Here is a 13,077-nt window from a genome sequence, read left to right on the forward strand (position 1 = left end):
TGATGATTTGGGGCATTCTTTTTGTATCCTGCTTCTTTTAGTGAAGTTAAAAATCATCTCAATTAGCTTCTCTGCCAATTCTCTGGAACTTTTTAAGTTAAACCACCATATCCATCTGCAGATAGGGATAATTTTATTTCTTCTTTTGCTCATGTTTCTAATATGTCATTTTATTCTGGAATTTTGAGAATCCTAGGGAGAAGAGGAACTATCCAATTAGCAGGAGGCCTCTATCCAGTCAAACTCCATCATTTCACAGATGAGGAAACCAAGGTACAGGAATCAAGTGACTTTCTCAGAGCCACACAGCTAACAGGAATCTGATTTTCAGCGCGGTCTACTACATCATTCTGCAAAGTAGGCTGGGGGGGCCTCATTTCAGAGAAGACTGGTAATAAATGGAGGCCTAGTGAAATGACCTACTCACTGCTTACAGTAAGAAGTGGAATATGGAGTTGTTTAACCCAAGAAGCTTGGAAACCAGCTTTTGGGGAGCTACGAATCTGGCCCACCCCAAGGAAAAAAATTTCCCCCACAAACACAAAGACAGCATATGGTTTCAAGAATCAAGACAATACTTACGATCAAGTCCATTCAAGTAACGCATTCGTATTTCACAGTGGCCCCAGACAGCACTTACTACTGGGTAAAGTTTTTTGCCCTTGAGTCCCCGAAAGGCCACTCCCATGTACTGCCCATCGACAATGAAGCTCAGCGTCCCATCGTCCATATCTAGGGCCACCAGGAAAGAATCTGGCACTATGAAAGTCTCGTCCGGTTCTAGGAAGGCAGGGTAGGTTTTACTTGGCTGGTTCTTCCCATCATGGTAGAGTCTGTTCCGCCCCAGGTCCCAGCCCCAGGACTCGTGGTTGTTACCCACCAGGGTTGTGTACCCGACGGAGTGCAAGGGAGCATCTGCCGTGGCCACTCCCACGACCGCGTGAGTGCCACGCTGGCGCATGGCCCACGTGATCTGCCACACGTGCAGCCCGCGCGTGTACCCCACTTTCCCCCTGATGGCGTCTGTGCTCTGGGCCACCGGATGCCGGTGAAAGATAAGTTTGTCGTCTTCCTTCACAAACACATTGAGCGAGCGGTCGTCATTATTCCAGGAGTGGAGCAGCTGGACGTCGTAGGACACGGGGGGCATGTCCAGCAGCAAGTCCAGCCGCGTGGGCTTACAGTAATCCAGGCCCTGGAGCTCTTGTTTCAGGGGCCTGTACGTAGGGTCCCTCATGTCCACAGTCTTTATTCCTCCAGTGACCTTCTGCCCCATGCTAACGTCTGACTTCACCTTTCTCGTCCTCCCAAGGCAAACTCATCAATCGCAGGCCTTTCTGTCCTGTTTTCCAATCAAATCCCGGCAAGATTCCTAAAGAAGGTTGCTAGGAGACCCAGTCAACTTGTACAGCATTCGGGATTGCCTAAAGGATGGAAAGAAAAACAGATGAGGAGGGGGAAGAGGAGGGGGAAAAGTTAAATATTACTACGGGGTCATAGTAACTGGATAAATGAACAACACATCCCATCTGCTGTTTTTAGAAACCAAAGCTCATTTCACACCTGTTAGCAGAACACAGTCAAGTCTCCGAGCACAACTGCTGCGTTGGGGCAGGAGCCAAATACGTGCCCCCCCAACCCCCCTCCCCAAGCCCTAGTCATGGGTCTTTGTAAAAGGAAATAGCAGGTGTCCGTAGTACTGGCCAAGGGACTGACTGTGCTCCCGAAGGCCGGAATGCCAGGGTTTCAAAGTCTGTCTAAGGGGCCCCATGCGAGGGAAGGAAAAGGGATGAATGAGACAGAGTTCCTGCTCTCAGAAAGCTTGGAGCCCAGTGGAGGAGGTAAGGTATTTTTATAGACAAGCACAGAGATCTATGTGTCTTATTTAAGCCTCACAATTCTACAAACTATTACTGTTTCATCTGACTGAGAGATTTGAGAGACACAGAAGCTAAAAAACTGCCCAGAGACCAACAAGGGAAGGAAATAAGCATTTATGAAGCACCGACTGTGTGCCAAGCCCTGTGCTATGCGTGTTTTACACATATCTCATTTGAACGGTTCAACAAAGCTGGGAGGTTACTAGTGTTCTTTGTCCTCATTTTACAATTCAGGAAACTGAGGCAGATTAAGTGCCTAGCCTTAGGTCACACAAAGACCAATGCAGGAATCAAGATCAAATCTTCCTGACTCAAATCACAGTGCTATAAACACTAAGGTAGGCTGCCTCTCCACTTCAGAAGAATCACAGCAAAAATAGTAGCTGTGACTTTGGGCAAGCTCCCTAAGACACTGCCCTTTCACACATCATACTCCTGCATTCAAATCCTGCCATGGACACACGTGTGTGCACTTGGGCAAACTTCCTAGGAGTTTCCTAGGGGGCGGTCGCTCATGAATCAAATCCCATCATGGATGCTTACTGCCTACATAACCTTGAACCCTCAACGTCCCCGAGGATAGCTCTCTGTCTACTTTGTCTGACTGCCATGAACAAACTCCCTAAGGAATCATCTTGGCCTCCAACCAAGGCACTTAGGATCACATTTACATCTCTCAGTTTCCTCATCTGGAAAGTGGAGGGGCTGGAGCAGACGGTCTCTGAGCTAAGAGCCCAGCATCCCCTTTGCTCAGGGGCTGACCACAAGCGAACGTCTCCTGAGTCCGCTTCACTTCAGAACCTTCGAAAGAAGATGGGCAGAAGAGACAAAAGACAAAACATAACCAAAGTTGGTTCTGTTACTAGTTTAGCTTTGAGGAGTCTCGGTTCGTGCTTGGGGGCTGGTTGACCAAATTGGGGATACTTAGAAAAGACTTGGGGGAACGTGCAAACTCATCGCTACTTCTCTGCCTGAAATTCCTGGGGCAGAAGGATTATTACACTTGTTCTGCCTGGCTCCAGAGAACAGAGTCAGCAGCAAGAGGAGGCAGCTGAGGGTCTCAGTGGATAGAAACTGAACCTGGACAGGAATCTGAATCTCGCTTCAGACACCTACTCTCTGCATAACCTTAAGAGTCCTCTTTAAAGGCCATTAGGCAAAGGCCGACTGACCCCCTTGTGAGGCACATCCTAAATGAGCTTCTTCAGACTCAGGTTGGATTAGTCAATGAAACCCTGAGGCTGCTGGGGAGGTGGAGAGGAGTAGAAAGGCTAGAACCGCCAAGAACAGGAGATGGAATCGGATATGAAAGTCACCTCTTCTTCCTTTGGGACATACATGATGAGTTATTGTAATCTCTTGGACAAAATGTGCAGAGAGAGGAAAAGGCCAACAGATACTGCTAGAGCTGCTCTCAATGGGGGTGAGGGTGAAGGACGCCAAGCCCAAGATCAATCAATCAACTGATCAATCATTCTAATGATCAATAAAACAAAACATTAAGCATAAACTATGTGCCAGGCATGTGCACTAAGTTCATCTTGTGACTGTGAGGTGGAGGCATCCCTTAGGTGACCATGAAATCAAAACTATTTCCAAAATACCACTAAGAAATTTTTTAAATTTCTAACAGGGTGTATCTTGATAGATAGGATCCAAATAAACAAGTTTTCTTATTTAGAGAAACAGGGGGTTGGATAAGAAGGCCTCTTATCCCATAAAAGAAGCTACTACTTGTATGACTTTGGACCAACAGCTTTTTTTCTCTGGGCCTCAGTTTCCCCATCTGTAAAATGAGGGGATTGGGCTTCTCTCGGAGGTTCCTTCTTATTCAGGAAGCAGACTGAGAGGGGAAAGGGAGGAGAGAGTCAATGGTAGCTCAGAAGCCAAAAAGTGTTTCCCCTTTGCTCGGTTTACTGATTTTCCACCTTGAAAAGCAATTTGTGGTCACATCAGTCAGGACACAGTGTGTCTGTGGGGAGGTCAGAAGGGCAGGCTCAGCCAAATGCCCATCCATAGGAGAAATCTGAGAGCTCAGAACATTGGCTCTCCTCGGTTCTTGGACCCATGGGGTGCTAGAAAAAGGGTTTGCCCATTCCAGTGGCCCTGGGATTCTCATGCAGCCCTTCAGAGCACACTGGATTCAAAAATAAAGCCCAGCTTTTTTTGCTTTCCTTTGTATACCCAGTGGTTAGCACAGTGTTGATCTGATCCTTAATAGTCAAATGACCCTAGGCAAGTGACTCAACCTCAACTTCTATTTCCTTACCTAAAAATAAGGGGATTGGAGGAGCTGACCTTGAGGCATCTTCCTGAGAACTCAAATGCCCGCCCAGAGGAACAACATCATTCTTGTTTCTTGTTCTCGGGACTCCCAGAAGGAAAAGAAGGAGCTCTGGGGACCCTTTCCTGATGGGTGAACCTGGCTACAACCTCTTCCACTACCCCCCTCACCCCACAGAGCTGGTGCTCATAAGGCATGACCAAGGAGCTTGACATGAGGTACCACTAAATGCCAGGATAATTTTTTAATCTTAAATTTCCTAAAACTCCTTTTTTTGGTTTTATGACCCCAAATCTGCCTACGAAGTGCATGAACTGAACTCAGCTTGGGAACCTGGGAGGATAAAAGTGGGGAGAAATAAGTAGGAAGGAGTGAACTCATCCCTGAAGACCAGGCCCCCTCCCACTTGCTATCTGTGTGACATTGGCTAAATCATAGACCTCAGTTTCCTTTTCCATTAAATGTGGGGAGGCTGGATCTCTACGATCTCATTCTATGAGATCTTAAGTCTATGACTTTGTGAAAATTAAACTTGATGCGTGGCCTGTTTAACATAAGGAAGAGACGAGAGGAGAGATGGGGGAAGAGAGAGGAAAGTGCTATATGAGTTAGCCCTTCAAGAAAGCTAGAACTTTCTGAGATTGTTCCCTCTCCTCTTCTGTGTCACCCACTACACTACTTTCCTGTTCCTCCCCCTTACACAATTGGAAGAATGATGGGAATAAGCATTTATGTATCATCTACTGTATGCCAAACAATTTCACAATTATCATTTCATTTGATTCTCCCAACAAACCTGAGGGATAAGTGCTACTATCAATATTTTACAGATGAGGAAACTGAGGCTGAAAAAGGTGAAATGGCACTTAATGACTAACTGAACCAGGAAAGTAAGGTATCGCTATCATTCCCATTTTGCAGATGAACCAACTGATGTGAAGGGAATTGAGCTGGCTTGCCCAGTCAGTTTCCAAGGCAGGATTTGAATCCCTGTCACACCAGTATTCTTTCCACTGTGCCATGCATACTTTTCATGACTGGCAAGAATGATTCAAGAATTTGACTACTTTTCTTATTTTTTTTCTTTAACAATTTCCAATGAATATTCTTCATTTGCCCAGTAACAATGGGGCACTGGCTTACCCTGAAGGCTGAGGAGCACCAAGGAGAGCGCCTGGACCCTGCCTTAGAACTCCACGGTGCAATCCACAGAACAAAGAGAAGGCTAGCAGCCTACCTGTCTAACACCGCTCCAGTCTGTTCCAGGATCCGGCACCAATCCCCTCAGTCGCCGGCCCTGACCAAGATATGGACAAACCTGAAGGAATAAAGAAAAAGCCAAATCTAAGATTGGGTGCCGTGAGATGGTAACTAAACTCACAGGTAGAAATCCTGTCCCTAAAACCCCAGGCTCCCCTTTCAGAAGCGGGTCCTGGACTCGGAAATTAAGGAGATTTGGATTCTAATTGCACCTTGTGATAGGTGGTATATATAGTATACCACTATATGTAGTGGTAATGTTGGGGATCAAGATGCTCCCCTTTCAAAAGAGGGTCTTTGACTTGGATTCTCTCTTATATACCGAAAAGCTGTATAACCCTGAGTAAATCACATTTACCTCTCTCAGTTTTCAAATTTTTCATCTGTAAAATGGGAATAATATCTGCAGCCTATATAGTGGTAGTGTTAGAGATCAAGGTGCTCCCCTTTTGGAAGAGGATCCTCCCCTTGATTTGAAAATTAAGGAGGGGGCAGCTAGGTGGCGCAGTGGATAGAGCACCAGCCCTGAATTCAGGAGGACCTGAGTTCAAATCTAGTCTCAGACACTTAACACTTCCTAGCTGTGTGACCCTGGGCAAGTCACTTAACCCCAGCCTCAGGGAAAAAAAAAAAAAGATATGGCTGATCAATCACCTTGTGAGTTAAGAAGTTAACTAAATCACAAATTTTCTGATAAGGGGACCCAGGCCTAAAGTTGGCTAAAATTAGATGGAGTAAATGAAAATTAAGGAGACTTCGATTTTAATTCCACCTTATGTAATGAGAAGCTGTGTAACCCTGGGTAAATCATGTTTACCTCTCTCACTCTCAATTGCTTCATCTGTAAAATGGGGATAATAATCTGCAGCCTATATAGCATTAGTGTTGGGGATATCAAGGCCAAGTAAAATAAGTCATTTTTAACATATCTGACACCTAGGAATAAAGTGACCAATCCTATTCATCCATGTGCTCCCAAACTCCCCCGAGACTCCAGTCCTCGAACCCTGGTCACCTAATCATACCAGGGCTAAGACTGCTCCTGCTCCATGGCCTTTATTACCACTTCTGTGGCTCTCCAGATCAGATGGCCCTTCCCCTACAATCCTGTCTCTCCCATTCAAATTAAAGCTCCTTCAGCTTAGCACTGGGCCTGGATCCGAAGTCAAATCCAGACTCCAACAGGAGCTGTGGGATGTTAGGCAAATCCCTTTTTGTCTCAGTTTCCTCATCTGTACAATGGGACTAATAACAGCATCTCCCTCCCAGGGCTGTTGTGAGAATCAAATAAAGTATGTGTAAAGCACTTAGTACAGTGCCTGGCACGTAGTGGGTACCACTTAAATGTCAGCTATTATTACCATTAATAATGTTGAATTATGTAAATGCTAACTATTTTATGTCATAATAACATCATTATTAATATTATTTCTATTAGAATACTATTATTGTCATTGGCGCCTAGTGTTAGGCATTTTATGTAAATGTTACCTATTGCCAACATGGCCTCGTGCATAGATAGCAAGGCGAGAAGGGAATGGTGTGAGGGATGGCCGAGGACTTTGTGGCCAGGCCTCTGTCCATTCTACCTCAATTCTAATTATCGAACCTTTGCTTAATGCTTAGCCCATGAATCTTCACCAGGAGGACAGAACCAGAACCAGAACCAGAACTGAGGCCCGGTGAAGTTCAGGGACTTTATAGGAGCAGACCTAAAGCTACAAGGGGCTTTTGAGTCCAATTCTCTGGTTTCATTGAAGAGGAGACTGAGATTCAGAGATGACCTGATTGACTCAGGGTGACCCAGCTAGTATCTGAATCTGAAAGGATCTGCAAAGAGAGAAGTGGACTCAGATCTTTGTACAACACTCATTCCAGTGTAGACCTGTGATTTTCAGAGACTTCTATTTCCAGAGTCACTTAAAAAAAAAAAAAAAAATCCCAATGACCCTCCCCCCCAAACCAAGACAAACCAAAAATCTCACTTATTCTTGGGGTGAAATAATTGAAAATAGGCAAGGCAGCTTGCCATGTTCCCCTCTGCCCCCACGTCCAGATTCCCAAGGGATTATTGGCAAATGGTTGAGGTTCTCTGAAGGGGCGGCACTCACACAGGGGTGCTTGGGGCAGGGGACCATCCAGCCTGGCAAGCCAGCTCCCCTCCCAGTGATTTTCAGTGACCCTAGAACAGTTAAGCTATTGTTTACCCCACAAAGGCTGGGAAAGGATAAAATTCAAGATGCAGAACAAGGTGACCTATTTATAAAACCTCCTTTCACCTGAAGATCAAATAACATCCTCCCACCCCCAGCCTTCCTTTCAGTCTCTACCACCAAGGCTCCTCCCTCCTCCCTCACCCCAACTTGGCTGATGCAGTTTAGGATTTTGCAAGGGAAGCTCTGGGGTCACATTCCCTCATTACTGCAGTTCTCCCCTCCCCTAGACAAGGTAGGGAGCTGGTCAGCCTCTGCTTGAGCTCAAGGATGCTCTCAAACCCTGAACTTATGGGAGAATAAGAGCAATACAAGTCTCTAGAGCATAAACAAGCTTCTTAACCTGTGTTGTGTCCCTCTTGACAGTCTGCTGAGGATCCCCTTATCAAAAATCAAGATTTAAAACGTATAAAGTAAAATACACCAGATTATGAAAGTTCCCATGGTGACTAGAACCAGGAAAACACTGTCCACAGTAACAAGACTAGGATGATCAACTATGATAGACTCAGCTCTTCCCAGCAATCCAGCGCAGCAAGACAATTCCAATAGACAAGGGATGGAAAATAGCATCTACATGCAGAGAAAGAACCATGGAGACCGGACGCAGTATACTATGTTCACCTTTTATTTTCATTTTGTTTTCTCGTGGTTCTTCCCTTTTGTTCTCATTTTTCTTTCCCAGCATGACTCATACGGAATATTTTTTAAATGATGGTACATGTATAACTTATATCAAATTGCTTGCTGTCTTGGGGAAGAAAGAGGGAGGGAAAAATATTTGGAACTCAAAATCTTAACAAAAATGAATGCTGAAAACCATATTGACATGTAACTAGAAAAGTAATAAGACTATTAAAATAAAATTTCAAAAAATAAGTTCATAGACTCTGGGTAAAGGACACCTTTCCAAGGAAAAAAATGACAGGATGGGAAAATAAATAAATAATTTTAGAGGAAATGACAGGGTGCTAGATTTGAGAGCCCAGAAGGGATCCTGGAAGTCCTTTCATTCAGTCTTTTCTTACAAAAATGTTAAACTAAAGCCCAGGATAATAGCAGCAATAATCATAATAGCATTTTTATAGATCAACAACAAGAGCTTTACAAATATTATTTCATTCTCACTACCACCCTGGGAAGGAGCTATTACCATCTCCATTCTACAAATGAAGAAATTGGGCTGAAAGGCTAATTGCCCAGGGTCCCTTGGGTGGAAGACAAGTATCAGGGCTAGGACTGGTGCTTCGGCTGGAATACTTCTGCTCAGGAAACACCCCCTTCCCCCTTACACTCGTTATTCGATTAGGAAAAAACCCACACACCTACAAGACCCTAGGTAGCTACAAATTTTACAAGAGGTCATTCCCGATCACCCTCAGTAGGTGGCTTCTTAATTTCCCCAATGTCCTTTGTACAACTGAAGCTCCTTAAGAGCAGGGGTTGCTTTCCCTGGTACATAAGAGACACATGCCTGTGGAAATGAACAAATGTCAATGGGAATGAAGACTCCCTCCTAGCTTAGTCACTCAATGAAGTACCTTTACATTGAATATTTAGCTTTAAGCCGTTTTCTTTGGGGGTCTGGAATAGGGATGTAAAAAACCCAAAGAGCCAGAAATAAGAGCCTGATCCACCTTATCAGACTCCCAGGATAGAACTTGGGAATGTCTTCTGCCCATGAGTCAAGGAAATGCTCCTTCTGCTCTGACCTCTCGGAAGTTCAGTTCCATTAAGCATTTGCTGAAATGGGTTCCGAAAGCTTCTCCTGCTTGGGGGGGGGGGGCAATAAAAGCACTCACAGTCCCCAAGTCATCCCCTTTGACCTTAAAGGGCACAAACACACCTGCCTTCCACCTCCAGAAGGCCCCGAATGACTCATCAACGGCGCTTAGAAAACCACACAATCAGTTAAAGCCGTTGTCCCCTGGGAAATCAGGTCTGTATTCATTTAGATACGAAAAATTAAAAGTGAAAAAATAAAAGTTACTGGCTGTACTAATCATCAAGGTCACGGGTACATCATTCTATCTTTGCTGCCAAATGTTCCTCTCCATGAGAAAGTCGTGAGTCGATAAACATTTATTAAGCACCTCTAAAGTGTCAGGTTCAGCACTAAATACTGGACAGGGAGTGGAGGCTGGCCTCAAGGTCCTCAACTATTCACTTGACAACTTCACAAAGGAGACAGAATACACTGGATACCCCCCTAAGGGATTCCACTTCAGAAGACTATGGGGAAAAAGTACTGGGTTCAAATCCTGCCTCTTCCCCTGACCTTGAACAAATAATTTCATGCCTTTCGGTTTTCCTCATTGGACCAGAAAATACCTACAGTCCCTTCTACCGCTAAATCTACGAGCCCATCAAGTCACTTAACCTCTTCATGCCAATTTTCCTTTCGTAAAGATGAGAGTTAGATTATTTGAGTTATTTGGCCTTGAGCAGTTCATCTATGGGGACTTCCAACTTTCTATTCAGAAAAATGAAGGGATCGGATTGAGTGGCTTCTGATTTCCATTTCTTATGGACTGAATGTTCTCAGAGTTTAAAGGAGTTTCCAGAATTGTGTCCCTGGTGGAGCATCTACTCACAGAGATCCAATAAGTCCTTCTTCTTGCCTCTTCCTCCCTGAAGGACCCGGAGCAGAAATACCATTTATGTATCATACTTTTGCCTAGAAAAAGCTCCCAATGGATCCAGCCCCTGAGTAAAAAAGTACTTCTGGCTATTAAGTATAGAGAGAACTATTCTCACCCTGGGGCAGCTCGGAGCTGCAGTGATAGAGCACAGGCCCTGGCGTCAGGAGAACCTGAGTTCAAAGTGGGCCTCAGAGACTTGTGTGACCCTAGCTAAGCCACTTAACCCAGAGTGTCTGGAAAAAAAAAAAAAATCAAATGACAATGTGACGGATAAAATTCTGGAAGATCCAGGTTCAAGGTCAATTACTGTAAAAGCTTCCTAACTGGTGTCCCTCTCTCAAGCCTGTTCTGACTCGTCTGTCCTATACAATGACGCCAAAATTATTTTCCTCAAGTGCAGATGTGACCTTGCCGCTCCCCTTCTCAACCAACTGAATAAGTACAAGCCAACTTCCCTCTTTAGCCCTTGACGACCCGGCCCCAGCCTATCTTCCCAGCCTCAGTGGATGTCATTCCTCCCATACCCTGCCATCCAACAAAATGGGCCGCCTGTTGCTCATATAAGACCTTCATCTCCCACCTCTGCTACGTGCATCCCACTTTGCTTCTGCTTCATGGAGTCCTTCCTACCCTTAAGATGCATTTCACTCATCAGAAATCCTTGGGATCTCTGCTCCCCTCTCCCTCCTTCACCGACTGCTGCCATCTCCCTCCAAAAAGGACTACCAGGGATTTAATAACTAGGTCTGTGGTTATTCACTTCAGATTTATGCCGTACATATTTTTAGATGTGCTGACTGCCTCCCTCTATTAGAATGTAACCTGTACCAAAGCAGAAATGGTTTTCTCCTTCATATCTGTATTCCGAGCACTCATTGGGTCCTTCCTTAAGGAATCAATGGATTGATTATTGATCATTGATGGGCTAATCCTGGCTTGACCCTCACTCCCTAGATAATCTTGGTCCTCTGATCCAACAAAACCTTTCTCATTTCTGTTTTCCACTTTCTCTCTGATCTTTTCACCTGGAAGTGTCCCAAGGCTAAAGTGCTAGTGACTCATGGCTGTCCCCACAAGCGCCGCTGAGCCCAGACTTCTGTTAGTTTCCATTATCCCCCAAGTTCCTTATGCCCTTGGCAGATTCACAGGGGAGGGTGCTGTTCCTCTGACTGGAAGTATTATAGGACTAGGGATAACCCAGTCTAAAGCCCTTTGGGGAGAGAGAGTGTGCAAGTGTAGCCCACTTGCAGAGGCCATCAAAAAGGCACCAACTGAAGAGCAGGATCTCTTTAAAAAGAGAATGCTCCTAGGGCAGCTAGGTGATGCAGTGGATAGAGCCCCAGCCCTGAAGTCAGGAGGACCCGAGTTCAAATCTGACCTCAGACACTTAACACTTCCTAGCTGTGTGACCCTGAACAAGTCACTTAACCCCAGGTACCTCAGGGAAAAAAAAGAAAAGAAAAGAAAATGCTCCTGGTCAGACATGATGATAAAAATCCTTTTACTGAAGAGTATTTAAATGGATATTGATGCAGTGGGAAAGGATCTGGGGTCAGCAGATCTGGGTCTTGTGCCCGCTTCTGCATCCTAAGAACTGTGTGACCATGGGCATTTCGTTTCTCACACCTGGAAGCAGAGATACCTTAGCGGTCAGGCTAGACTCCATGATTTCCAAGGTCAAGATCTTTCCCAATCCAAAAACTTGTTCAATCATTTTTTTAGTCCTGTCTACCTCTTCTGACTCATTTTAGGGTTTTCTTGGCAGAGATAGTAGGATGGTTTGCCATTTCCTTCTCTATCTCATTTTATAGATGGGGAAACTGAGGCAGACAGGTTTTCTGATTTGCCTAGAGTCACACAGATATTGTCAACTCAGGAAGATGAGTCTTCCTAATTCCAGGCCTGGTACTTCAAAACAACTAGCACACTCACAGAGAGGTAAGGGCTCTCACCTTTGCCAACAGGGTACTTAAATAAGTGCTTCTCAGAAGCAGGACCTTACTTCTTGGGTGCCACAGGAACGTGCCTCTGAGGCTTCCCCTCCTTCCCTCCGCTTTACCAGCCTGGCAGTGGCTGACAGTCCCCCAAGTTACTTTGTCTGCTAGGGGATACCTCGGGAGACCCCGCGCTGGGCAAGAACTTAACCTTGTTCTTCTGTCTCACTTTCCCCATCTGTTGGACGACATGACCTCTACAGGGTCTTAGAGTTCCAAATCTATGATCACCTGGCAACGAGAACCAGGGGACGTTGCAGGGTGGGGAAGGGATAGCTTAATCATAAACGGGTTTTTTATCCTCCCAGTGATCGATCCCTTTATCAACTCCGATCATGACAACCCTGTGAGTTAGGGGACATTATCCCCTATTTATGGATGGGAAAACTGGGGCAAAGAGATGAAGAGGGATGGCTACAATCAGCCAGCTAGTGAAGCATCTGAGCTGCAATTAGAATCCAGGAGCTCTGCCTTCTAAGCTCTGCTACCTAAGCGTGGACACGCAAAGATACTCAGCGTTATACCTTCCCCGCATGAAATGGATTGAATTTGGATGACGTCCATAGCCACCCAGCACAGTTACCCCAGGACCCTCTCCTACATTCTTTCTTGGGCATGGGCTGGGAGGATGGGCACAATGCATCCCAAGGAAGGGCCCTTCTTGGCTGAAGAGCAAAGCCAGACCAAAAACTTCACAAGAACCCTCACATTTCAGGGCACCCTTGCAGGCTTGAGAGCCGAGGACAAGGGGAACCCGCGCCATCCAAGCATGCTCAAGGGCCGAGGGTCTCAAACTCCCGGTGC

General features: G+C 45.5%; 1 protein-coding gene across 3 annotated transcripts in view; it reads right to left on the reverse strand.

Moving 5' to 3' along the window:
- SPSB1 (splA/ryanodine receptor domain and SOCS box containing 1) overlaps positions 1-13,077 on the reverse strand; it is an 83,026-nt gene that overhangs the window by 16,293 nt on the left and 53,656 nt on the right. For 2 of the 3 annotated variants that reach the window (XM_074306347.1, XM_074306346.1), the window contains exons 2-3: positions 5,402-5,482; positions 583-1,424 (exon numbers count right to left, since the gene is read on the reverse strand). In XM_074306347.1, the coding sequence (XP_074162448.1) occupies positions 583-1,276 (694 nt within the window). In that variant the 5' untranslated portion in view covers positions 1,277-1,424; positions 5,402-5,482. The remainder of the gene's footprint in view (positions 1-582; positions 1,425-5,401; positions 5,483-13,077) is intronic. The other variant, XM_074306348.1, reaches the window with a different exon arrangement.

Source organism: Sminthopsis crassicaudata, chromosome 3, assembly GCF_048593235.1.
Source record: "Sminthopsis crassicaudata isolate SCR6 chromosome 3, ASM4859323v1, whole genome shotgun sequence".
NCBI classification, from domain to species: domain Eukaryota; kingdom Metazoa; phylum Chordata; class Mammalia; order Dasyuromorphia; family Dasyuridae; genus Sminthopsis; species Sminthopsis crassicaudata.